The sequence below is a fragment of the Caloenas nicobarica genome, chromosome 7 (genome assembly GCF_036013445.1).
Source record: "Caloenas nicobarica isolate bCalNic1 chromosome 7, bCalNic1.hap1, whole genome shotgun sequence".
In the NCBI taxonomy this organism is placed as follows: Eukaryota; Metazoa; Chordata; class Aves; order Columbiformes; family Columbidae; genus Caloenas; species Caloenas nicobarica.
The window spans coordinates 32569927-32594344 of record NC_088251.1 but is presented as its reverse complement, the minus strand read 5'-3'; the positions used below and the strand labels follow the sequence as shown (position 1 = coordinate 32594344).

Genomic DNA, 24418 nt, shown 5'->3' with positions numbered 1-24418 from the left:
TTCTTAATGCACCATATTGCATCTGAACATTTTGTTCCTACCCAACTATCCAAAGCATGACGTTTTGCATTTCATATTAACATTCTGAAGACATTAAAGGATTCTTCAATTTGATGTTCATATGCTGTGTCAGAACACGCACTCTGCCTGCTTAGACAGAAGTTACATCTACCTTTTACTCATCTTCCCTCCTTCGGCTTCCTCACCATCCTCTCCTCCCGCTCCCCAAAAATCTCTGGGGCTGTTTTTATTGGTAGCATTATTTAGTGCAGCAGGAAGATAGTTACAAATACAGTTTGTGGGATTTGAACTTCAGTTTGGATTTCTGCAATACCTCAGCTGTTATGCATATGTACTAAGACGGAATGCTAACAAATCATCAGAGTAATACTTGATGTTCACATACGATTTCTCATCTTCAAAGCACTTTAAAATTTCCCAGAGGTTCTACAAAATCTGGGAGAGGGAGGAAGAGATATGGGCAAAAGTCTTTGTTTAGCATCGGTCTTAACATAAATCATAGTCCCTTTCTGCTTAGCGCTACAGCAGGAATGTTGCAGCCTTCAGATTTAAGTCTGAAGTGCTAAACAATGCTAAATTGCCAATAACACGTTTCGCTAAAAAGTATTTTAAATACTCATTTTTTTTATACTGATAGGTCTCTTCAGAAGTTCTGTTCTCACCTTTGAATTCAAAACCAAGGATATTTGTGACATTAGCATAACATGTTGGGAGACGAATTTATGTATCAAAATAAAGGAGGTTTTGATTTCAGAAAGTTTTTATAACAAAAAAAAAAATCATATTTCAAAGCAATAAAACAACAAAGAACATACTGGGAATCTTAGCTATATTAAAAGACTGATTTTTTTTTTTTTTTTAAATTTTTTTAAAAGGTAAAACTAATAATTCTTCCTGAATTCCTTCAGGGTTCAAAGCAGAGCGGTTAGCTTTTAATAGCTCAAAGGAAGCTCTCACTAATTTTCTGGCCAGCGCTGGGAAGAGCAATCAAGACAACTTGGAAGTGAATCTTTTACGGAGCTCCCTCCTCCTCAGCACGGGCCAGGGCGAGGATTTTTCTTCAACGCATGAGACCCAAGAAAACACTCCGCCCGCCCCGGATTTCAAACGGCGGCTTTATGGGAAGAGCAGCAGCTCAATGCCGGCGCGGGGGTGCCCGGCGCGGGGGTGCCCGGCGCGGGGGTGCCCGGCGCGGGGGTGCCCGGCGCGGGGGTGCCGCCGGTTCCCCGCGGAGCCGCGTGGCGGCAGCGCCCCCTGCTGGCCCTGGGCGCCGCTCCAACAGCCGGCGGGAGCGCGCCCGGCGGGAGCGCGCCCGGCGGGAGCGCGCCCGGCGGGCCCGGCCGCGCCACTCGAGGCCGTCAGGAAAAGTATTTCAAGTTATTTTCTTCTTCTTTTTTTTTTTTTCTTTTTTTTTTCTTTTTTTTTTTGTTTGTTTTTTTGGACTAGGCTGAGTCAGGCTGGGAAATTTTTTTTCATTATCACCGTAAAAAGCGGGGATGAAACGAAAGAAAAACTAATTTTTTTACTTAACAGGAAACAAATATGAAACTGTAATGAATAAAACATTCAGTTTCTCAAATATTCCATTAAACACGTAATCCAATCCAGCCTTCACGCTTGAAGCATGACTTGTAGTCAACACGCTTCCTAGGGCACCGAGTTCTGTAACACAACAATCAGTACAGGCTGTGATTTTAAAACATAGATGTTAAACCGGTTCTCCTGAGGTCATTTATTTGGTTAGATTCCTTTTGAGTTTGAAACGTTTCCGTAACGTCTGACAAAATATGGAAACATTCTCAGATGAAAGGTTACATGCATTCCAGAAAAATTTCCACTGAAATCAAAAGGAACTCCTCTTGGGAATACTGTAAAAGTGCAAACTCTTCATTTATGCAATTTTAATACGGTGGAAATAAAAAGTCTAAGATATTAAATTTGTTTAAGAGCTTAGAAAGCAATTTAAAATGAAATAACATGCATATTATTAATGAATAACTACAGTGAAAAGTGTGTAATTACTTGTTAATTAAATTCTCTCCTTGGTATATCTGCAGTGCCTCAAAATGATGTTTTCTCTCTTTCTAACAAAATTTCCTGAAAAAAATAGGTGTAAAAGAGAAACTGTTAAATATTTCACAACTGGAAAAAGAAAAGAGAATGAAACTACAGATTTTTTTTTTTTAAATAAGGATTTCTATTCAGAAATAAACTGAACTTCAGTATGTTTTATAATTACATATCCCTCTGTTTGTAACCTTCAGCTTAAGTCTGAACTAAATAACAACGCTGGCAGACCACAGTAAATTTGAGGCAGTGGGATGAACTATTTCTAGGTAAATGTTAACAGAACCATTTTCCTTTACAGAAAAATAATTACGATCAGGCAGGGAGCCAGTCTTCTGTGTGTGCCACCATCCCCTACTGTCCAATTTCTCTAAGATTCAACATCACCTTTCTTATCTGGCTATTTAGGACTTTTTCATTTTTCCGTTCACAAAGTATGAGCTTCTTCTTCCATTTGCAGCTTTTCATTTATCTCTGCCTGCAAAGAAAATCAGCAGAAAAAGGTGGTTGTGATGGAGCTATCTCAGGCTGCACATTGTCTTTGTGGTTTTGACACGCCGTAGCGCGGCGGGACAGACATTATCCTACACACCTTCCTGTTTTGCAGACATAACGGTGTTTCAGCCTGTACATACGTGATAACACGTTATCACATTGCCGTGCATGGCCCCGACGTGCGGTGTGACGGCCACGAGCAGGACGTGACCCGGGACAGCCACGGCTCATGGAACCTACTCTGTGGACATGGGCTCATTCGCCTGGATTCTCCGACAGACTTTGCCAATAAACACCAAAACAGAGAAATTGCTTTGGGATTTGGTAGTTGCCACTGTTTGCCTTTGCTGCAGATGTTCGTTCACTGGTGTAATACATTTTATTGAAACAATGCTGGGATTAGAAAGCATTACTGAAAATGAACAATAAAAACCTGTATTTCTGTGATGTTGCTTGTCTTTATTAATTACAAACACAATTATGAATGTGTATCTCATTCTGGAAATCCAGACTGCTGTATACATTGAATGTTTAATTTAGTACGTATCATTTTTGGGGAAGGTACAAGGGTTGTGACGTATTTTAGTGAAATCTTTGGCAGTGATAATGTGTCGTAATCTTTAATTCTATAGCATTTGGAAATGTGGGATCACTGAAAAAAAAGGCCACAAATACTGGGGGTCTATGGGGAATTTATGTATATTTCTCAATATCAGCATTCATCACTGCAGAAATAAATGAAGAATGGAAGGCGTACAGTGACAGTCCTTCCAAGAGTCGCAGTTTTGTTCGAACAACTGGAACAGGCTCAAAGGTCCTTTACAGACTCTGACATAAGCTGTTCCAAAACTCAGAGTTACATCCTTAATGGACTTCATGTAATTTTGATAAAGTGAATGGATTCAGCCCAGAAAAGCTTGCAGTAACTTGCCATTTTAGGAACTTTTTGGCTTGCCAGTCCTACAAATCTCTGCTCATGCTATACCACAACCTATCCGCGGGTAACCACAGCTAAAACGCTTTCAGGGTTCTCAGCAACTCAGATTAGCACCAAAACCTGGAATTTCTCTCTCAACTTTGTATTTTTGAAGATGGCCTTCACCACATTCAATCCATCCTCAATTATCAACAAGTAAGTCCCTATTGCTTTACATTATACGTATATTTAGCTGCTTTGCTGTGGGGTCCTCCAGGCCAATCCTCTCCCAGCTGCCACAGCTGCCTTTTCTTCCCTAGTTTTTACATCCCTGTCTCTGATTCACCTTCAGTGAAAATCAGCTGACTTCACTCTGGCTCCTGTTGCAATCACTGAGTGTCAGCACTGTGATTTCAGATTAAAAGTTATTTTCTAGACTCAACTAGATCGACAGCTGCCTTATGTTCCCTGGAGACATAGCATTCTGTGATTCTGTGATAATGCAAATTGTGAAATCACAGTTCACACATAACAACGAAATGGTATGAGTCTGACCATGTACCTGGTAAAAATGTAATGATAAGTCTACCTCAGAGGACAAGAAACTGAGAAATTGGGTGAAAAAGATACAGTGGTGGAAGACTTTTAAAAAGTAAAAGGAAATAATTTTCTGTGTATATAACCAGAGTTGCAAAAGAAGAAAGGAAAAAAAAAAAAAGGCATTTTTCTCATCTGTGCAGTTTCTGTCAAGAAAAAAAAAGCTCTTAGCAGTGATACTAATGAAATCAAGGTCAAGTGAAAAACCAGGCATTTCATTTTTTCCTGTATGCAGGGACAGGAATAAGACAACATAGGCCGGGTTCCCTTCTGTTTATAAAGACATGTTGAAATGGAATATTAAATGAAATAGATAGATCTAATGATAGCATCATTATTCTAATTTATATTTCCCATTCATACATAATCCATGTAAAACGATTTATCGATATCACACTATTTTCAGATAATATTAGATACTTAATAAACTGCTGCTTGGTCAACAGTGTCCAATATGCTGCATCTAAAGTTTAAGTTCCTAATGCCACCTGGTTGTTGCAAATAAGACCAAATTCCACCAGTTCCTTGGTGGAACTGAGTTCTAGCTTGTTTGCATTTGATAATTTCATAAACTTGAGGGAACAGTTTACAAAATAACAATGCTCTACTCTGCTGGCTTTCCATATGTTTCAATTTACAGACCTCCCTGCAGAGAAGCTGATCACCCTACAACAAATTTAAGCCCGCTGACAAGAGCTTCCTTCCCTTTCATGAACCCCATGGAAAGAACTCATGACTCCTGAGAGTCTGCAGGCCACATACTGAAACCTGACCTGTTCCATAAAGGCAGCTCTTGTATAGTTATGCACCTACCGAATGAAATCCAGGATTGGCATAGATGTGTTATTTCTTGCACAGACTGAAGGATGTGTAACATACATACATCTAACAATTTATATTAAGCGCGCATCACATATGCTCCACCACAGCAGCTGATCCTGAACACCCCCGAAAAAGAATTTTATCACTGACATCATTGAGAGCAGGATTTGGCCCATGTTTCTTAACACATAGTAATGCTGAGGATATATGTTGTTATATTACTGAATATTTTTTATCTTATCACATGTAAGCTGACTAAACTAGGAGTTATTTATAGAGGCTAATTCACATTTTTACAGCATATGGATGTGCTTTTTTGCCAGCTTTAGCATGAATACAGTTTATTATTCATTAAGGCTGAGCTAGCTAATTAACCATAGACAGAATTAGTGCATAGCTTTCTAGTAATAGTACCTCGAGGTTGCCAATAATTTCATTTGGGATTTCTTCACCCACTGCGGACTTCTGATCCTCATCAGTGACGCCAGCCACAGCATCTGCCTCGCAGGACTCCACCTCTGGACGGGGCTCTTCCAGGTCACCCTCTTCATCAGAGCCCTGCAGCAACCAGCCATGAGAAATACGTGAGTTAGAGCACTCTCCTGCTCCCTACAACACCAAACAGCATCAGCTCAAAGCCAGGTGACACCACACGAAGCCTGCTTTTGAGAACTCCTGCTCAGACCGGCTGTCAGCATCTGTCACTGCCCAGGCAGATCCTGGGGCTATGAAGTCGCATGGGGAGAGAGCCCAGAGGTGCTGACTCAAGTGTCCTCTGTGGATTGATTAATGCATTGAAAGCAGCTTCATTCAGTCTTCCAAGAGAATGCATGCTGCATTCTGGGGAATAAATATCATTAGTGACCAGGCTCCAATAGGAATAAATAAGGTAGGAGACTCTCAGAAAAATAGCTTAAAAAAAAAAAAAAAAAAAAAAAAGGGAACAAAACTCTATACCTTAGATTCTGCCTCTGTAGCTGTTGGTGATATTACGAATGATGAATAGATTTCCGAAGGTGTTTCTTCTTCCAGCAGAGCAGGGAAGGGGGGAACTGCAGGTTGGGCAAGTTCATTCACATACTGGCAGTACTTTAAAAAAAAAAAAAAAAAGGAGAGAGAGAGAGAGAAAGTAATTCAGGTTTAATTATTGTGCAGAGCTTTATTGCAGATTTTTAAAAATGGAAACGAAATGGCTGGCAAACAACAAAAACCAATACCTTTTTTGTTACTATCCAGGTGCTCAGAAGTGGAAAGCATACTGAAAATAATTATAGATCAGCTTTAATTTCTAGCTGCATCTCAAGGGGGCCTCTTTATAATACTTGGAAAGAACAGATGATTTTCATAATTTCGTAACACTACAGCTTCTTACTCATGTGGATAATTAAGTTTAGGAAACACAGAGCTTAGGTAACATGCAGTCTTCCCAACGCAAATTTGTCACTTCTGATCAGAGATCCCGTTAAATTTTTGAATTGAAGGGCCCAGCTGAGCACCAGGGTATTTATTCCCTCACAGGAGTCAGCTGGAGTAAAATTTTAGTGACACTGCATCAAACAAGGCCCTAAGAAAAATATTTTAGTATGCAAGTATAATTTAAGAATTGCTAATGGTCCAAACAGGGTGACAAAAGGCATTTTTGAACAAGCAAGCAACAGGGTATAATACTACAATGGTATGTTTGGGGCCTCTACAAGGGGCAGCGCCCCCTGAGAATTCCAGGCAGATGTTCCAGGTCTGAGTCAGCTGTTAGAAACAGGATTTTGCTTGGATGCTGCAAATCAACCACATTAATTCACATCGCGGTAATTGCAGCTCCCATAAATTAATTCCTTCATACCATTGAAATCATAACAAGGTTAATATTTGGTTTGTTTAGTTACTTGCTACAGTTAAACATGCTGAAAATATTTAAGGTTCTATACATTCGCAAAAGCGACAGCAAAAATGGAAAGTAAGAGACCTAGCCATTTCACTTTATTGCATTAAAAAAATCTCTCTGTACTCCTAAAAAGCTTTTCAGAAGTTATATTTGGACTCTGCCGTTATCTTCAAGATTCCCTGTCATGTGAGAGCTCCCTAAAAAAGGCGGACAGCATTAGCCCATGGTTATAAGGACCCAAAAGGCTGACAGATAGATTTCCAGAATTTAAAGTGAGGGGAAAACCAGATTTTATAGAAGCATATTCCTGTATTACTTGTGACCCAAAATTTACAGCACTGTGCTGGTGCCTACAGATCACAAAAGGAATAGTCAGAAAGTTTAGTTTTTGCCTTGAAATGAAAAAGCCTTACGTTGAGCTCAATGCTATTCCTTCTGAAACAAAAAGAAGCTTTGTTTTCAAATTATATATTTTTTTAAACTAGAGCTCTCTTGATTTAGCAAATATTTCCATTTTCTCTCATGTCTTACCTTATATTTTCTTATTTAAAAATATTAGCTGAATTGGATGAGAATGCCCAATTACTTTCTGCTTCCTTAAAACATTTTTTGGCTAGTTAGTTAACTATTCACTCAAAATATTTTATTTAGATTAAATAATTATTTCATTAATTCCCTCCAGTCAAAATGTCAAAAAATGAAACAATGTAAAAAAAAACTAGACCAGATTTTTTAAATCAATTTTGGGCTGATCAAATATGTTTGTATAGCATGGATAATATTTTCAGAGGTTCTGTTTTAGAATAATATTTTTACTTCACTGCGTCTTTTTAAAGAGAGCCATTCTTTTACTCATCTGTTCCGCATCTAATAATAACCCTTGGATCATTAAGAAATAACTAAATTACAGCACAACTAGTCTCTTTAATGAGCCATAATAGTCTCAACATTCAGCCAAAAGGTTTTTTTTTAAAGGCTATGAAACTTCAATGTAGAATATCAAGTATTTTGTTCAGTAATAATAAGTTTATGAGCAGCACTACAGTTTACAGCCAAAATATAGTGACCTAAAAATGCCATTCTGCATTGCTCCTTCCTATACATTGTGTCCTTAACAAGTCCAGGGGAAAATTAGAACGAATGAATTGTGGTGAGAGCCCGAAGCCAACAAACGTATTTAAATGAATCCTTCTGATGCAATACTTTCCTTTAAAAAATACAATTAAGTCTTTGTATTTCCTTTGAACAAAACCTCATGTTTAATAGCACCAATGGGTCTGTAGTAAAATCTATTTAAAAACAGAGAAGGAGACACAGTAAGTTTCATATAGCTACAGTTAGCTTTAAAAAATGTTGCTAGTTTCTGAAGTCTGAGTAAATTTATGGCGAATTATTTCCACTGACCTACATTAAAAAATTCATCCTCCTTTTTTTAATTCCTGAAGATTTGTCATTATGTGAGCATTATTCACTATGACAAAGATGTATTACTCAAAGTGTCCTCTTGAATCAATATAACCATCGAAATGTGAGAAAGAGTTTGGCAAGATGATAATGCCTTGAAATTAATAGGCGATATTTTCCTGCACATTGCAGTCTAATGGGAGGATGAGAATCCAAACACAAAGCAGTCGTAAGGCAGTTCAACAAATTTAAAGGGCATCTCAGTGTCAGCTGCAGATAAAGGAATGTTGAGAAAGAGACGGCAGGAAGAAGTTAAATGCGATATTCCCACTAATTCCTAGGTGTAGTGGGGTGCCAAAAGGCCACTTGAACCTGGGCAAGTCAGAGCAGGCTGGAGGCCACTCCAGCATCCAGCTGAGGTTGGTGCAGGAAATATCACTGAGCGTCACCTCCGTGTCTCCAGCCCGGTGGCATCCAGCCCGGGCACAGCACGGCACCGACGCTCAGCCCCATGCCGCGGTGCTTCCCTGCAACGCCGTCTGGCAAAAGTGTGCGTGAAGAGAGAGAAGTATAAAAAGTGTCGTGTTGTTCCATACATCAACCCACACGTCTTGTTGAGACCTGGCAAACTACCTTTTTACAAATGTAGGCAAAGACAATAAAATAGTATACACGAAAATTCCTAAAACAGAATAATGGCAGGAAAGAAGACTGGTAAAGTGTTCTAATAAACAAGTTCCATAGATGTGGTAGTTATTATAAAATTAGCTTTGCATAACTTACCAATATACCATTACATTTTCCCCCAGCTGTTATTTGTTACTTAAATTAATTTTGCTTAAGTTACTATTATTGCAGATTTTATCCACACCGTATTTTATTATTTAAGTTTCTGTGACATAAAACAAGCCCCAGCTGATAGCATTACTTTTAATAATATATGTAAGAGGTTTTAGTATTATACAAATGGCTGCTGGGTATATCTTAATAGTCATAGCACAGAACGTCTGCTCTCAAAATATTATGTAGATTAAAACCAGCTATTTACTTACACTCTAATTCAAGTCATTGGAAAGGTTTGCAGTATTTATGTATGTGGTATGAAGGGAAACAATCTACTCCAGGAATAAATATCAGAGTTTGGAAATTAGCAAAGTTAAGGTCAAGGTCAGTTTGGATTTACTAACATAGTTGCTGAAAATTAGAATTTATAGTTTATGCTTACTTATTTCATAAATGAGAAAAGAGACTGAGGGGGTGGTGTATTTGTCTCTTTGATACAAGGTTTTTGTATCATAGAAACATTTTAAAACCACCTTTTCAGCTTAATATTATCTGAAATTCTGTACTCCTCTCCACAGAGTCTTAACATAAATTCTGTGTAGCTAATCTTACCAAACATAGGGAAATAATTATTTATAAGGACTGGAAAAAATATCCCACGCTCATCATGGATCATTTCTAAAGCCTTGTTACATCTTTCAAAGCCTTTTAATGGATAAGGGTTTGATTTTATATGAATGAGAGGTGCATTTTAAAAAGGGTGTTCTTTGTGTGTTATTCTCTATATTCATATAATCTCTGTAGTTCCTAATTGTATGACATAGGACCCTACGCTACCAGAGACCTGCACAGACTTCTCTCTTACATATATGTGAGATTTGCTATGAAACAAAATATTTCATACCAGATTTACATTAGTTTGCCATTCATGCTAAGCATGCCCAGCTGCACACCTACAAATCTGCTGAATTTCAGTTGCTGGAATAAAAGGCATTTACAAGATATGGTTTGTTAGCTCCCTGTATTTCGTGTGGTTGAATTTGAATGAATAACTAATGGACAAAGATGTGCTATCTCACATTGACCCAAATCAGCCTGCCTTTTTTGCCCCCCCCGCTCTTTAACCTGTCAGCACACGCAAACACAATAAATCCACCCTCCCGCCTTCCGAGGCATCGCCCACCAGCGTCCTCATAGGTGTGGAGGTTACTGGGAGGCAGCTGATAGCTCTGCAAACACCTTTGCCATCCTATTTTGCAGCAATGCTGTACACAGGGTCCAAAGGACTGACAGATATTATGAAATGCTCAAAAACTTAATCCAGATATATGATCTCTGTGGTGTGACTGAGGTGGCAGAGCTTCCCTCTGAACGTCTTCACCTTACACATTTGCATTAATGCTTAAAGTAGAATTAAGGTCAACGAAGGACTAAACTTGGAGTCTGAAGTATGTTCCCCAGTTGCTGATGGAAATTCTGTATGCATGTTCCTGGGCAGGAGTTTTCAAACCACTATTCCTTACTCCTTACATGAGACAAAAGTTCAGTAAGTCAAAGGTATCCTTTATACAATTTTTCCTGCATTTCAGAATTCAAGTTAATACGCTTTAAAGAGAGTTTTCCATGGTTGTGAATGGAGATGTGGATCAACTTTGTTGACAATACATCACTAATTAATCTAGTTCAAAATAGCATCTGAAGCAATTTGGTGCCTACATTGACAAAACAGGATCTACTCCTCCCCACAGGAAGCTGTAAATCAGTTGGTGACATCTGGCCTCAAGGACATCAGAGTCATCTGAAATGTGGTAATTTATATTAATGAACATCAATATTAATTTTTAAATAAAAAGAATTTGCTACTGCCATTATGTTTACATAAGGAATATTATTTATAGCTCGTGTTCCTCCTTTCCTACATTTTTGCCAATGAATTATTGTAAGGAAACACACTGTCACAGTTATAAATATTTTTCCTTGGAGTTAAAGCTTTTACATATCCTCTTACTGTTTTCAGTAACTATGTGAGGGCAACAACCAGGATTTTCTTGCTACTCCAGGAATTGCTGCCAATTTTAATGCTCGACTGAGTAGAAAAGGGTGCTTCTACAAAAACAACCAAAGCCTTCCTCTCTAGAGATATCTTAATGCAGAATGCCCTTAATACCTAGATTCTGTAAGAATATCCTGACAAACCAGAAAAGAAATAATACTGATTTTATTGGGCTGCAGTCATCTACTTCTGCTTTTACCAAGCTTCCAATTATTGCTGCCAATTCGCAGATTATTTAGAAAGACAAAATAAGAGACACTAAAAAAAAAATCCCCAGTTGGCTTTTATGCTGAGGACACATCACTAAATGATTCACCTTGGAATGGTCACTCTAAATTCACACTGTATTTAGCATTGCCAAATCTCCTTGAGTTGTGGGATTACAAGAGAATCTCAGCTTTCATTCAAAAAGAAAGTTAGTGTCTAGCTCTTATGGTTGCAGAGGAAAGATTGAAAACATAAATCTTGAAAGCTCAAAAACTAGACTGCGAGCAAAAGGAACAAAACAGGCAATTCTTTGGGTTCTGTCTCACCATTTTAAATGCTTGAGCTTAACAAAACCCCTTTAAAAACAATGCATACCCCACAAAAACAACAGCACACTGAAAAAAACCAAACAAAAACCCACAAGAACCTTGCCCATCGTAACCACCTAGCTGGGTCTACAAATACTACAAAAAGTAAGGCTTTTTTTATTAACCACGTGATCACATTACAAAAGCATTAAAAGAAGTTCTGTTGAACTCACTGCACGACAGGCAGTCTAATATTTTGATGGCATGCACTTTATCAGGCCAGAGCTTTACATTTCCTTGTTGTACAGCTCTTTTTCCAAATCATTTAATCAGGAAAGATCTGATATGAATGCTGAAAACACTACAATAAAAACATGAGAGCATACTTGGCCAGGTGCATTTTGGTACCTCTTTCTGAGAGGAGGCTTCATCCATTTTATAAAGACTTGCTACAGTCTCATACTATCAGAAAATCAATCTGCATGAGAGCACGAGCCTTTGGAAACCAAATGGCCTATAGGAATTAAGTTGCTTAGGGTGATGGTATTCCTCACAGCTGCTTCAAGGGCTTTGTCGGCCCCCTAAACCCCTTCTTGTAGTGAGCACGAAGAAGACTGGGAGACAGAGCAACCAAGGTAAGTCAAGAACCCAACAGTTGCTCAATGCACCTGCCCTGGACCACAGCAAGTACAGCCAGTTACCTCTCCCCTTGACTATACAAGGAAAAATCTAAAATATTCCCTTTTTTTTTTTCTTCTTTTTTTTCTCCCAAAGGATTGCTGTAGAAACTCAGTGGGATTTAACAGCATCAAACCAGCTAGAGCAGGTGTGTCTGGGGAACAGTGTGTTAGCCCACCGGATTTCTCCTAGGTCAGCAAGCAGAGTCTTCAGGCTTTATCTAACCATGAGTACAATGTATGGGAAAGAAAGGTATCAAGAAGATTCCCCTGAAAAGAGGAAAACTTTAAAATAAGCTTTTGAAACAAAAAGGGTTCAAGAAGTGATTGGAAGCTCCTGCTGAGAAAGTCTGACAGCAGAAAATTTATCTTTTGCTGTTGAAGCAGCAATGTGTAATCACTGCCCCAAGCTGGACAGAGGTGCCACCTCCTGCCTTTGTCCCCTGCCACTTGACCAGCTTCCCTTCCCACCCACCTCCTCCGAAAGCTGCGTGTTCCCCAAGCAGGGCTGGTCACACGACTGCCCCGTGCTCTGCACGTTCCTGCACCACCAGCCGACAAAGGAACGAGCTCCCTCTCAGCTCCCCTCAGTCTCCAGGTGCAGTAGATGTGAACAGCCTTGTCTATATTGATTCACCTCCAGCTGATGCTACAGAAAAAAACTGCTCTAACATTTAAAAGGTTGGATTAAAAACCAAAAAAAAAACACCAACAAGAAAGACCTAAATAATATTGATTCTGAGCTAAGCGGAAAAAAAAATTGCTCGCACAATTTTAAAACTACAATATAGATTTTTAAAAAATACGCTACATTAGAAAACTTTTCAGGATATACAGTCACATAAAAAAGGAGAGCTTGTGTTTGTTGCTAGACCTAAAAACAAAGTCTTCGCCTGAGTGTGTAAGTTTCTGTTAAAACAACAATTTGTCCTGTGGACTGTAAATTCAATTACTGTTTTTATTGGAATCACATTTTGCTTTGGAAACAATCATGCAGAAAAACAACCAGTAACTTAGACATCTTAAAAACATCTCAAAGCAGGCACGGCTCTGAGAACAAATCAGGGTAATTCTTCCACAGCGAACTGCAATGTTTTTTTTAAATCCATTTCCATATTTTTAATTAACACCTAGTTAAAAAAAAAATCTTACTGTAGGTCATTTTAATCACAAATTGGAAAACAAATTTACTTTATCAGAAAATTGACTCGACACTATTTTAGAGACTTATTTTTCATGTTTTTATCATCAAAATTAAGTTATTAACATACATTTTCCAATTTGGAAATGCAGAAGTAAGCCAATTTTTGTCTCCAATTTCAGAGTTACAGTTTTCAGTCACCTCTCTATGTGAAACTAGCCTGTTTCAGCACCAGAATATTTGATCAGTACACACAAACCCCCTCAAAAGCCTAAGATACCAGTACTTCTTTACAATTGCATTTTTATATAACTTGACTCTACAGTATCCTCACCATAGCCTGTTAGTCAGAAGAAACCACCACTTCCTTATATCACACTTGAATTCCATATCCCATTGTAAACAGGCTCTCCTTATTCCAGTACATGTTCGCAAATCCGTTTATACTGGATCTCGGTTAGTTTTAACTCTATCTTATAACACTGTCATTCATGTTAAATAAAAATGCAGTTGTGGATAGGGGCAGGGCTGGTCTGGTGAACGCAAGAGTTAAATAAAGCTTTGTCTCACCAGAGCTTGGCTTGGTGGGTGATTTGAAATCTAATAAGTTTCCTCTTGGTGAGCTGCCAAAACCAACCACACCTTGGATAACGTGAGGTTGTTTTCGAGAAGGTAACATCTCTTTACACATTATCTCCTCCCACTTCAACTTGGTAGGTTTCTGAGGAGTCATTTCCATTTTTGTTGGGGCATGAAATGGTTTCTGGTGAAAAAAGCACAATAAGTCTCATTCTGCTTTGACTTGCTAGGAAGCTCATGACAAATTGTATAATCAAATGTGGATATCTCAAAATTTGTTTAAACAAAGGATGAGAAGAAACATGCATCTCTACCAAATAATTTCTCCTAACAGAAAAAACCCAAACAAACAAAACAACAAACCAAACACCCCTCACCTAACTCCTTATCCCTTATAAACTCTAAGTTAACTTCACCTTTTAGAAAACTACCACACATACAAGTAACAAAACCAACAAAAATCTGACATTTGTTCAAAGAAGGTTTCCACAATCATATGGAATTTTAACACAAATCGGGATCAAGAGCAAATGCTTTAAACTTTGAAAGGAAAATCTTGAGTAAGCTATAGAATAAGTGAATACCAAGGGCACTGGGCTGAATTGTATACTACAGGCTTTCCTGTCCTCCCCTTGCATTTTGTGTTTTTGAGAAATTCTGTTCTACAAGAACAGGCAAAGACAATGTGACCACAAAGTCTGCACACAGTTTGCCTGATGAGGTAATGACAATGTGTCTGTGATTGTCAGCTTTTGATGGAAAAAAACCAAAAACCAACAAAGCAATGATGTCAAAGGGATTTATCTATCTATTCCTTTTAGCAGCACCTTTTCCCTGGCAGCTTTCCTAAATCACAACTTCATAACTACCTAGACTTCCGGAGGTGGGTCCTATTCCCCTCCTTATCCACATCAGGCTATTTACCTCCGATAATCCCTTGCTCCATCTAGACAAAATGTCCCAGGTCCTCCTGTCATATGATTCTTTATTTCGATTTTAACATTTGGCAGAATGTGAAGCAACTCACCACTCCCACTGAGTCTGTGTTTTTATGTCGGACATAAATATTCACCAAAACACAGTCTTTCTCCAGCTGACACAATCCATACATATACACATATATATATAAATCTGTAATTGCTACTTGTTTAAGCCTAGGACTGCAGAATCCAAACCAAAAAATGGTTTTTAAAGAAGGAGTCAATACCAGGAGCTGAAAAAAAGACTCTACTACAGAACCTAAAGTGAAAAGACCTTACGAAATATCATAGACAAATTTTCAGTATAGGTTGTGCAGGGGGACTATCTTCACATTTATAGAACTGACTGGTTTAAGTGTTCTTTGCAGGTGTTCATTATATCATATACACACCCTAATAAATCACACTGGATGCACAGTTCCACGTGGAAGAAATAGAGCTGATAGGAGATACCTTTGAAAAACTTGACCCCAAAACCAGAGACAAGTTATTTTTCCATGACAAGTAACTTAACACATATCTTTGTCTCTCAATGGTAAATTAGTCTCAAAGAAACATCCTCCACTGGTGAAGATCCTAAGGTGCTCTTATAATACAAGGGGTAGCCAATCTGAGCACTTTAACTGGATTTTACAGCCCTAATATTATTAAAATTGTGAACTTCAAATAATTATATTTCAACCAGCGTTTTACTAGTTCTCTCCCTACCTTCTCTGATTTTAATTTTCTCACTTGTCAGCATCTCTTGGCAGCGAGAACAAGAAAGACCTCAAACCTTTGCTGATTGCTTTCCACACAATCTGATTTCTATAAATTAGAAGTTGCTTATGGGGAAGGAGACAGCAGTACCCTTTGATCAAGATACACATCTTGATCTCTTTTATCATTTTTTTAAAAAAACCAATAATATTACAACCAAAAAAAATCATCATACAAGCTTTTCGATCAAAGTGTGTCACTGTCTGCTTCCCAGTCAACATACTGCCAGGAAATTGGCCAGGTGCCCAGAAAGAGCAGGCAGCAGCTGGTGGGTTTGATTACCATCTGTAGATCCACGAACGTACCAAATAGTGTGTCTCCATCTAGTGGGTAACTGCATTTTAGAGGAAATTTGAAAACGGGTTAATGCCTACTTCCATGGATGGCAGAAGGAGCTTTGCCAGACTTCCCATCAGCAGAACTGGGCTCTAAAGCTGCATCTCCTTGGAAATATAACTAAAGCAAGGAAGGGATTGAAGCCACGCTGGTGGTTCCATTGTTGTGCTGGCACTTGCCCTTGAAATAATGTTTTCTTCAGAAACATTCATAGAATACCTGTTTCTTTGCTCTTCCAACCAACCAGCTCCTTCTAATACTGTGCAGCAACCTACAAGTCTTAATGGCCAAAACCTGAAAACATGAAAGAGAGGACAGGAAAAAGAAGGTGGGAGCAAGTATGCCATTAATGTCCAGAGCTCCTGAAATAAACAGTAAGGAACGAGACGAATATGCCATGACAATGACTTCCTTCAAGAAGAATTAAACTGCAGCATATTAAAGCATTATCCCCTGACCCCCCGACTACTTGATGACAGGACATGCAAAATACTACATTAACTTTCTCACGCCATTTCAGATAACATCCTTGACTGAACAGCAACAGGGGTAACATGAGATACACAAAACCGAGGTATAAGCCATCGCGCTGACAGCTCTCTCACAACAGGCACACGACTAGAACAAACAGTTATTAGAAGACGAATTCTACCACGTTCATTACACCACCCTCCCTTTAATTGATTACTATCCTCTTTGACAACAGCTCTGCCAGCGATGTACTGAATGGACAACTTTTATGCATAGCTGCCTAGTGTGAAAACTGCATCCTAATGAAGAACTCTCAGTAGAGCAAGATGAAATAAAGAACAACAAGATCTTGCTGTTGATTTTTTCCATCCACATATGAACTAGACCTAAATTTGCTTAGCCTGAGAAATCTGTTGAGATAACTCTCCAACATAGCATGATTGCGTTTCATTTAACGACTTCTCTGGATACACGATAGGTCCTAAAATAGCTCTTCTTTTTCTGAATATCTTTTAATAAACTTGTTAAAGATGCATTTTGATTTGACACACCTAAACTGGTTACAGTAAAGCATTTTCTACTTTTATCACGTACTCCATTGCATTAGAAGTTTATTACTCTATAAATAACTCATTCAAAGGAACTTCAGTTTAACAGCACCTAATAGAAACAATCACTTAAGGTAGCATGCTGGCAAATTCCAGCTTTAAATCAGAAGCTGATCTGTCTTCATGCATACGAAAAAAATCAACTTATCAAACAAAAGCAATATTTTTAAGAAACTCAGGCATGAGTGCTTAAAAATGAAGTCAATACATGCCAACAACTTTTGTGCTAATTTATTATACTGCTTGTTTGTGCAGGAAGGGGATGAGATTTGTATCAACCTGATCTAATTCCCTTTATTTCTACAGAAACGACAAGAATTAGAATTGAATGTTGTTCTCTCAGTGATTTGCTGTGATAGAAGCTTTATTTTTCAGGTCAGCACTCTCTGTTTATGATTGCTCAATGGGAGTGCCACAATGGCTAAAAAAAGAAGGCTCTGAAATGTTAGGAAATAGAAACTGCTGACTACCTGCTGAAGGAATAATGATTTATAATATATGAATAAGGGCAATAATTGGATAGCAGGCTGTACTCAAAAAAGCCTTAATTCACAGATCTGACATCAGAAAGTCATAATCCATCGATCTAGCATCAGAATGATGGATTATGACTTTTTAAGAACATGTAGACATGTCAGCTTCACGAGCATTCCGGGAATCGTAGTCCAAATTGTTTTACTGAGGTCATTTGAACAATTTCAGCTTTTTCCAATAAAGCTGATGCACTAATATTTTGAAATGTAAAAGTTCTGTTCGATCTATTTTTTTTTAAACCCTAAAAATCCTCAAGACAAATATCATAGGTAGCCATAACTTGTGATCGAAGAACTATTTTTTTCCAGATTACTTCAAGTCTCTGTCCTTTTCTTCCAGAGATGAAAACATTTTTAAATTGTAATTGATTTTAATGTCAAAAAGGTGTGTATTCAAATTTGGAGGTGAAAAAAACAAGGTGCAAAGTGAGGGATTAATTACCGTGTTTTCTTTCAGGAAGAGCTCTGGCATATACTATGCATTTTTCCCCCTGGATTACTGCAAAAATATCTGATTTTTGACCTCTGACTCCTTCCTTTTTTCAGCCCTGATTAGGTTTTAAACTGTCACTGCCAAAAATCAAGTTATGATGTGAATTTAGATGGAATATTTTATGAAAAGCAGTAATACTCTTGCAATGCGTGAATACCTAGAGGTTGAAATGTATTTTTTATGAAGAAGCTTTTGTCACATTAACTCCAAAAAGACATTTAGCCTCTTCAACAAAACACTTGGAACTTCAGTTTCCTCATAAAAACAAGCATGGGATAAGGTTATTGAATGAAAAAAAATCAGGAAAGTTCCAGAGATCCCTTCATCGAGCATCACCACTTATATACAAGTAAATCACAATTTCATTTATAAAATTCTACTACAAAACCTTCTAGTGGTGTTCCCCCATTACAATTAAGTGAAGTCACCTATTAATAAACTGCTAAATTAGATTAATTCAATGGCTCAGACAGGTAAGAGTTCTTTAAAAAATGCTTTCTGCTCCAGACAAGTGTTGAGAATGAAAAGAAAATCCCACATTAAACACAAAACAAAACTAAATATTTTCAATATGTACACATATTAAAACCATAAAAACCTTGTGACTAAAATGTCTTCCAAAGGTACAAAAACTTTAAGTATACAAGCAACAAGGGCTAAAGGGCAAAAGAAACAAACCAAACCAAGCCAGGATTGCATATGTCTATATTTTACCTGCAAACTCCTTTGAACTTCCCCGTGTCTCGAAGGCTGAGTTTCTCTTTCTCTGGTCTTTCTCACCTTATTTCCCTTCTTACCCATCAAATGTTTGTAAGAGAGCTTATTAATAAATAAACTACTTCCGTGAAGCTTTTTGTTTTTTTCCCCTGTTGTACATGTTGATAACTAAAGCCACTATAGACAGGAGAAGTAGTCATAGGACTCTTTTACAATGGTTCAAATAATTTATTTCACTAAAAACCATGTACATTGAACAAAGGCATCCCAGGTCCAGTCTCAGCCCAGGTTTCCAAACAGAATGATAACAACGAGACCAAAGGAAGAGACAAGACAGCTGTGGAACAATACCCTTTAAAATCTTAATGGTTCATAGAACAAAAGGGAAAATAATGCACTTTTTACGCCAGTAGACAGAAGCTATTTACTTCATTTTGACAAGTAAATATGAAATGGCTAATAAAACTCCCTGCTGTGTTACACACACTCCTTCCTCTAAACATACGTAATTTTCTTAGAGGTCTCACATAAAGGGATCACATCACTGAAACCCAACTACTTCTTTAAAAAAGCCTTCAACAACAATAACACTGCACAACTGATCAAAAGAGAGAGTACCTCATTCAATTAACTTCACTGGACAATTAACATTGGCAGGCTGTAATTACTCACTTAGAAGGCCATCATGAGGACACCATGGCCAACAGTTTTCTGCTTGTGATTTATACGCTCGAGGTAATGAAAAGTGGTTGGGATATCAGATCTGCATCTTCTTTCAAAGAGCTTATTGTGCAGTGCCCCAGCAGCATCCCACCAGGCTTGCTAGTACTTCATCGTCAACCATCTTCTGCCTGAACTTTCCTTGGATCCCTTCTGACCTAGTATTTACCCAGCTCAACTCAATTAAGCTTGTGACATCAAATGAGACCATGTAGGGTGGCTACAACCTTTCTAACCATCCCAGACTGCAGAATGAACACAGACCTTAGGGAAGGGGAAGGCGGCAGCCTGATAAATCGGGTATCTCCTGATCCCACCTCTTTGTTGGACCTGTGCGTTAGTCCTACCTCTTTTCTTGTTATTAAACCAGTTGTGTCCTTTGCTTGTCTCCACTGACACCACAAACTCATTTCATGGATGTTACGAAGCAGCAGTCAGATGTTCGCTTTCTGTCTTTAATGGTGTGTGCTTGAACCAATGACCTTGAAGCGAAAGGCTCCGTAGATCTTTAGCGTTCCCTTGATACTCCAGGCCCCTTTATTCATCTAGTTTATAAGCAAAACCTGTGCACAAAAGGAACGCTTACTCACAATTACTATTATGATCGTTCTGCTGTGGCAGTACATTGCACTGAAAAAATATGAATTATAAAGTGCATGGGTTAGTAAAATTTAAATCCAGCAAATGTTTAATATTAAGCTATTTAATCTTTATTCCAAAGTTTGGCAAATTTATTACAAAGCACTGAAATTGCACTTCAAGCCCTAAGGCTTGCAGTGTTGGAGCCTGCCTGATTAATGTAATTAAAAGAATAGCACAATGCAAAATTTATTAAAAATTAAATATATTTGGCCTTATTGTTTGCTTCCAACTGATAGCATGATTTCTAGCTAAAAATGTGCACTGCTTACTACTTGAGAAGTTGTTAAAGCACATCCCCTTTCTCCTGCTGTGCATATGATTAAAAAAAAGCAGAGGTTAAACACAGCAATAAAAAAAATTGGGGAATTCTATTTTTGGTCACAGTGGTGCTATGTTCCCGCTTCTCATTTTTACAATAAGCAGCAGGTGCTGCTGAAGAGGTGGAAAGTCTCCGGACAGGAGGGCATCAAGCTGCAGAAGGGTAGGAAAATGCTTCCTCAGACAGAATCTTCCTCCCCACCGTGGTCACCAAGTGTCTTGTGTTGCAGCTTTCTATCTTACAGGTCTGAGAGGCAGGTTTTATGTGATAGAAACCTAATTTTCTTCACTCCAAAACCACAGTAAAAAGGTTTACTTTTTTCCTGCAAGTGTTCCGTGCATATCTCCATTTTCTCTTGCAACAATTCTTTTTTTTTCCTTCAGCCAGTGTACTGATCAGCAGCCCCTTCCAGCACACGAGGTGGAAAATGAATGAAAAAATTAAAACAATTTGGCAAATGTGCCTATATATACATATTTCATGTTAGCACAGTTATGCTTTAGAAATTATGGCAACAGCAACAAAATTCTGCTGCTGTGATCATGGATAATCAAAGCAAATGAAAAAAAGACAGTGCTGAAATATTTTCAAAGGTATGAAAGTCTTTACTGTTGTGTAATTTAAATTTACTTGCCATTACTTGAAACTTTTTTTAGTCTGTGTGATTAGAATTTAAACGATCCCAAAGTATATTAACAAATATAATTCCTGTTATATTGCAGAAATATTGCAGCAACCTTTTCTTTGTGTTGAAAATTAACTAGGCTCCTTAATCTACTACAGAAAATATAAAACAAAATTAGTGAAAATGTTTAAAACATGAAGTCTTATACGGGAATGATCCCTAAAATGAACTAATACAGCACATTCTACTTTTATGTACACACATATCATAAAGCTAAAGCAGTATTTTATACAACTGTAAATATGGTACGTTTGCATTTTTGCAAGAATAATTTTGAATTCAATAATTTTCAAGTTTGGGCCCAATTTTGCTACCATTACATATCGTAGTAATGTAGTGTCTATTTTAGATGCAATTCTAGTAGATCCCCTGAAATTACTTGGGGTACAGTGCATTGAGGATACTAGAACTGGATTATAAATCCTAACTAGACACTCAAATTTTATATCTGACAACAGTAAAAGAAGGACAGGCATTAAAATGGCCTTTGATACAACTGAATGACACTGAGCAGGGTTTAGTTTGTTAACAGTCATGATACTTCTTTACTCTTCATCCATTCTTCCACAGTTGATTTGGCAGAAAAATAAGAGAGGAAATATAAATTAAAAAATCAAATTCTATATTTCTGCATAGGTTGGAGTTATTGACACTTATCTGATTAAGCAGATCAATTACTAAAATTGGTAGTACATTACCAGATAAGTGCTAAGGAAGAAAATAAGTTGTCTTTTTAATTGTATTTATTCACTACGAAGTGGTACAAGAACAATCCATGTTCTAGTCTGCAAAGTGGTAAATGTGTTAAAATGGCAATTGAGCACAGAAAAACTTTAGTGTCTAATTCCCAATTCCCGGACAACCCACTGTCCCCTGTTTAATATACCATGTCCTGTTGGCCATTTAAGGTACACTCTTTAAACTTTCCTGTTTCCTACATAAGCTCCCTTACAGAATCCTACATTTTGTTCTAATGCATATGGTTTACTGCTTATCAGTTTGTGTAAAGTTCCTGCTACTATTAAAGAAAAAAAAAAAGTAATCCACAAGACAAGTTCTCATTTTATCTTGCACTTGTCAAATATTAAGATTCTTCTAGTCTGTCAGACTTCTAAGCTTGTCTAATGTCTGTCATTTGCATCTAAAATTAATAAAGTCTATCCATGCTGTATGATTTTTCAGTTGCTCTGATTCTGATCATACACAATAATTTGTAATTTAAATTCACACAAAATGTGCCAATGTAGCGATGTGTTTGCATTGTCAGGTTTAAAGGCTTGGCATTTATGACTTTGACACCAAAGCCCTGTTCTTTCCACTCCTCACAAAGTTCCAGTAAAGCTTGGACTGTCCAATTACTTCTGGTAATTTGATTATCTACCCTCTTTCTTTTATTATTTACCCACTTAACTGAGGACTGATCAGAACAAAGAGACAATTAAGTACCCTGCAATAAAAACAGTATGAATAACAAGAGTAGGAACTGAAGTCAAACCAGCAGTAGTTAGGAAACAAGGAGATAAGACTGAAATCCTGTCTTCTCCTATTGTGTTTTGCTGTGCCAGGGTTGCAAAGAAAAGGATATTATGTTTACACTCAGTAATTCAGAGAGCTATATTTGCAAGCACAGCAAGGAGGGAGGGATGAAAGATAAAATCTCTGTCCTGGCAAAATGAGTAATGTTTGGCTCCTTACTTCCATCTTGACAATTTCTTGATTCCTCAAACAAAATGTGATTATTAAACAGAAACAAATGGTTTAGTACTGAATTACATACCGCATGCATGCACCTATAAATAGACTCAAGAGGTCATTCTCAAAATGGACAGAAACATAATGATGTTTTTAGAAATCTGCCAGAGGGTACCACAATGCATCACTGGTAGGTCTTAAAAGTGAAAAAAAAAAAAAAAAAAAAAAAAAGAAGAAAAAAGGAAAATAAGAAGTCAGCAAGTTAGCCTCTAGCCCTCACTTTCTTTTAATCTAGGCCTGCAGGGACAACTGTAATGCTAAAAATTGAAAATAGTCTCCTGGAATAAGCCTAAGTGACGGTAAAATCTTTAAATACTTCATTTGAAATATGTTCATTACTGGTAATTTAATATTTCTCCAAATGTAAATCTTCAACCACATCCTAACTCCTGAAGAATACAAAAAGCTGGCAAAGTATTTTCCTTAGAACAAAAGAAAATAATTAAGAGTCTTAAATGTCTAACAGACAGAGATGAAAATGATAAATGGGTGTCATGAATACAAAAATTAACGCTAAGAAAAACCCTGAGAGAATGTTACGTAGATATTAAAAGTAGAATAAGCTGTAAGGAACACCCCTATCACTCCTGTGTTTTATTAAACAAGAGTAATACATGGAATCTACATGCATTGTCAATGGTTACACGTATTGCAAATCTATTCACAACACACAACATTCAGCGAATCTAAAGATATAGACCTGAATATCTAAAGATATAGACCTGAATTACAGCCCGTTAGTGCCTGGAACATGCTCACAGCCTGGATCAATCCAAAATCCAAAACTTCTCAAGCACGGGATGTTTTCACAACTCCGAGACCATATTTGCATGGCCTAGCCATAAATGAAGCACACGACATTCATCTTTATCACTTAGAATCTATGCCACTTCCTTAGACTGTATTGACAAGACAAATTTGATATGCACAAAATAAAGTACAGAGCAACTGCACAGAAGATATTCTTATGTAGAGTTATTTAAATAGAACGAAGAGATGATAAAACTTTTACCAAGCACATGAATTCTAACACTATGAAAACAGAGCAATACGTGTCTTAGCGTGTAATTAATGCAAAATGTTCCATGCTGTGAGAGCAGTAACGATATTTTCTGCAACATGTTTTTACAATATTGTTGGATTCTTATAGAACCAACCAAAAAGACCAGAAGGACCACTCACCATAAAAAGTGGAGAGCACAGTACTAATGTATTTCAGCTGAAAACATCCATGTTTGCTTGGGTTTTACCCTGGACAAAGCATCATCTGCAGTGCAACTCTGCAGAGCCTACGCAGGCTCTGGCATAGGCGTTGCAGTCTGAGACAAAGACAATTTTGAGGGTGAAATCAGTCTGGAGAAAAAAATAAGGCAAATAAAATTCACACAAATACCACCTTAGCATCTTAAGATCAGCCAAAGATTCTGCCCACTCTTACAATTAAGGGAAAG

At 37.7% G+C, this 24418-nt stretch overlaps 1 protein-coding gene across 1 annotated transcript in view; it reads right to left on the bottom strand.

The window, feature by feature from the left end:
* Positions 1-2515: 2515 nt before the first annotated feature.
* The window catches only part of CABCOCO1 (ciliary associated calcium binding coiled-coil 1), a 40786-nt gene continuing 18883 nt past the window's right edge, over positions 2516-24418 (bottom strand). Inside the window, exons 4-6 of the mRNA XM_065639504.1 lie at positions 5876-5998; positions 5333-5476; positions 2516-2566 (exon numbers count right to left, since the gene is read on the bottom strand). Coding sequence (XP_065495576.1) covers positions 2516-2566; positions 5333-5476; positions 5876-5998 — 318 coding nt within the window. The remainder of the gene's footprint in view (positions 2567-5332; positions 5477-5875; positions 5999-24418) is intronic.